This window comes from Malus domestica, chromosome 12 (assembly GCF_042453785.1).
Source record: "Malus domestica chromosome 12, GDT2T_hap1".
Taxonomy (NCBI): domain Eukaryota; kingdom Viridiplantae; phylum Streptophyta; class Magnoliopsida; order Rosales; family Rosaceae; genus Malus; species Malus domestica.
The window spans coordinates 17445135-17448352 of record NC_091672.1 but is presented as its reverse complement, the minus strand read 5'-3'; the positions used below and the strand labels follow the sequence as shown (position 1 = coordinate 17448352).

Sequence of the window (3218 nt, the reverse complement as noted above, 5' to 3'; positions counted from 1 at the left end):
GGGCCATTGCTTGAGCAGCTCGACTTGATTGAAGCTAATGATTGGTTTGGCATGGGTCGAGGAAGTGGCGTGGAATAGGCAATTGTTTGGGTTGCCACGTCTAGGATGCCTGCTGAAAATGAGGAAACTGCTTGAGTTTGATTTTTCAACTGCCATAGATGGAGCAGTCAAGGATGAAGTTGCCAAGATTAGAGTTGTTAAAGATGAAGTGCCAGATGAGCAAACTGTTAAGTGTAAAAGTGGCTACTGCCCCCATAACCATTTGTTGCTTAGTTGATCTTCAAGCATTCGATCTTTTGAACTATGTGGCCTTCTCGCACTTGAGAGCTTACCCAAATGGGTGTCAGGGATTTAGTTTACCCTCTTGCACTAGAGAGCAATTAGTTTACCCTCTTCCACTAGAAAGCAATTAGTTTATTCTCTCGCACTGGAGAGCAAACCCATAGGGGTTGTTCTTAGTAAAGCAAAGATTATGCTTCTTTTTGGGATGTACATATTTGTAAATATCTTGTGAAGAACTTACCCACCTTCTTTTTAGTTTGGGTTTCAGTTAAAGTATTTCATTCCGTATGGTATGTCATATTCAACGAATGTTATTTTTCCTTTGCCATTTGTCGATTTGCGATGTACGTTGGGATCGGGGTGTGACATGCAACCCAGACTTGAGTCGGGATCGGAATCAAAGCATCACCGTCGTGAATACAGGAGATTCAGCTGCGATTTTGATTTTGATTTCAATTGAATTTCGTGATTGTGTTGCGTTTTGTGATTTTGAAGCTTTATTGATTGGAATGGAGGGAGAAAGTTGTGGAATTTGGACAAAAAAAAAAGGAGAGGGAAGAGAGATTCTTAGTCCAGAGTTGTGGAATTTGGAAGGAAAAAATGCTGAGGGAAGAGAGAGGTTTCTTAGTCCAGGGAGTGTGTTCTAGAACAAGAAACAGAAAATGAAAAAAAAAATAACAGAATTAATAATTATTATTTTCATTATCCTACTTTTTAGTCCGACACTACATCAAACGTTTCACAAAGATAATCCAGTTTAGTCTAGTCTAAGCTAGTCCAGCTTAGTTCTTAAAGCTAATCGAGTCCGAAATAGTCCGGTGCAACAAAAGCACCCCAAAAGTTTACCAACTAAACTGAATAATCATCGTCCAAAAAATTAGGAAATATTGTTACAACAAAAACTATTTTACAGTCAATTTTATTTTTTACATCAATAGAGGGAAATTAGATTTTAATAAAATTTTCCAAGGATTAAAATAAAATTTTCCACTTTGTAGCGCGTGTAATGCCATCTACAACAGGACGCGTTTGCATCGGTGTTGTAAAACTAAAACACACCAATCGCCCCGCTCTCTTTCCTCACCGAGTCACCACCACGACAACGAACAACAAAAACAAAAAATAAAAACGCCGAGAAATACTGGAAAAAAAGAAAAAAAACCGCGATGAGCGATCAGCATCCACGGTTGAACCACCTCCGCAGCACCTCCCAGCTCCTCCGACAAGCCACGACGTCGTTCGCCGGCAACCTCTTCACCTTCGTCTTCCTCTCCCTCCTCATCTTCTCCTTCCGTACGGTCATCGAAAATGGGACCCACCTCCTCACATCCTTCGTCGACCGCGACCCTTCTCTCAAATCCCTCCTCTCCCGCCTCGATCTCGCTGGCGCCGGAAATCCCAACCACCGGTCTCCCCGATCTCCGGCCGAGTCCCCTTCTCCAATCACTCTCCGCCGCCGACACCGCCCATTTCTCCACCTCACCCGGGTCGGAACCTTAGACGAGGATTTCTTCTCCGGTGATGACGACGACGCCCGCTCCCTCTTCGGCCCCAATCGGATCGCCCCCATCCTCATTTTCTCCTCCTCCTCTCACTCCACCTCCAAATTAGGGTTTAATGGAACTTACGGGACTAGGGTTTCTGAAATTGTGCGCTCCGGCCTCACGTTCAAGGCCGAGAAATTCACCATTTCCGATGATAGTGCTAGAGACAGAGATAGCGACGGAGATAGCAAGGACCGAGAAGAGAAAGGCGGCGATGAAGACATGGACAATCGGGCTGTCGATTTGCAATTCTTCATCAAGGGATTGGAGCTAGGTCGCCAGGACGTGGCGACGTTGTTCTTCCTTGTGAGTTTCTTATCCGCAGCTTACGGTTGGGTAATTCTAGGGTTTCTTGTAACGTATTCATGGGTTCTTGGCATTGTTTTTACCACAGTTGTGAATGATCTGATCGGGCGGTTTACTTCGTTTATTGGTCTGGTTTGGGATGGGTCCAGATTGGGCATCAAGAGGCTCTCTGGGTTCATTCTCATGAGGTGGGCGGTGAGAGATGCTCTCACTCAGCTTCTGGGATTGTGGTATTTCAGCGAAATTGAGGACCAGTACTCTTTTTTCAAGCTATTTATCAGGTTAAAGTTGATGCCTTTTTCGGTTATGCCTCCCTGGATTCGAGGTTATGAGAAGGAGATTACTGGGTTTTTGTTTATGTGGTACTTCTTGGATACATTGGTGGCATTCGTATTTTCTGTCGATGCATGGGTTGCCATAGTGGATTCAAGGAAGAGTGGGAGAGAGATTGTCAAGGAAGGCTGTCATTTAATGTTGTCAATGTTGAGCCAAGCTATCCAAATTAAGTGTTTAGAATCTATATTTTGTGGGGGATCTGTAAGATGGGCTTTAACTCGAATTTGTGGAAGATCGTTTGCCAAGCTCTTTCAGTCGACTGTGGAAGTTTACTTTATGGTGGCTTGGCTCATATTTTACTTTGCAGCGAGGGCGAGGAGTAGAGATGCTAGTTCTCAGGGGGAGAGGATTGGAGCCCTAGATTGAGGGCCTTAGATGATACTTGGCAGTATTGGCTTGCAGTTTTTCTTGCAGACTTCGATTGTAACACTACATTACTGGTAATCTTTCAGTGCTCCGTGTTCCTGCTTTGGATTCCCTGATATTCCGCACTGCCATTGTTTGGTGTAGTTTGCTAGACAGATGTTGTTGCATGTACTTTACCTCAAGGCAGTATACAATCTGTGTATTGCCTTGCACAAGAATACTTCATGTGTAAATGACGTTGCAATCATTGTTTTAATTCTCTGCATTGTATGTTACTTTTGATGATGATAATGAAAGAAATCAGAGTCGTCAGTGTGAGACTGACTTAGATTGTTGTAGTATTGATCTTTCTGTCGCTTTATTATGGAAGAAATTCTTTTTAAA

At 43.5% G+C, this 3218-nt stretch overlaps 1 protein-coding gene across 1 annotated transcript; it reads left to right on the top strand.

The window, feature by feature from the left end:
• The first annotated feature begins 1314 nt into the window (after nt 1-1314).
• On the top strand, nt 1315-3218 carry LOC103430308 (uncharacterized). Its single transcript, XM_008368443.4, has one exon. It carries the CDS (start codon nt 1449-1451, stop codon nt 2832-2834), a length of 1386 nt encoding a protein of 461 aa, XP_008366665.3. The 5' UTR covers nt 1315-1448; the 3' UTR covers nt 2835-3218.

Bases quoted from the DNA above. Each gene is read 5' to 3' on its own strand.
- LOC103430308 (XM_008368443.4), top strand. From the start codon at position 1,449: ATGAGCGATCAGCATCCACGGTTGAACCACCTCCGCAGCACCTCCCAG.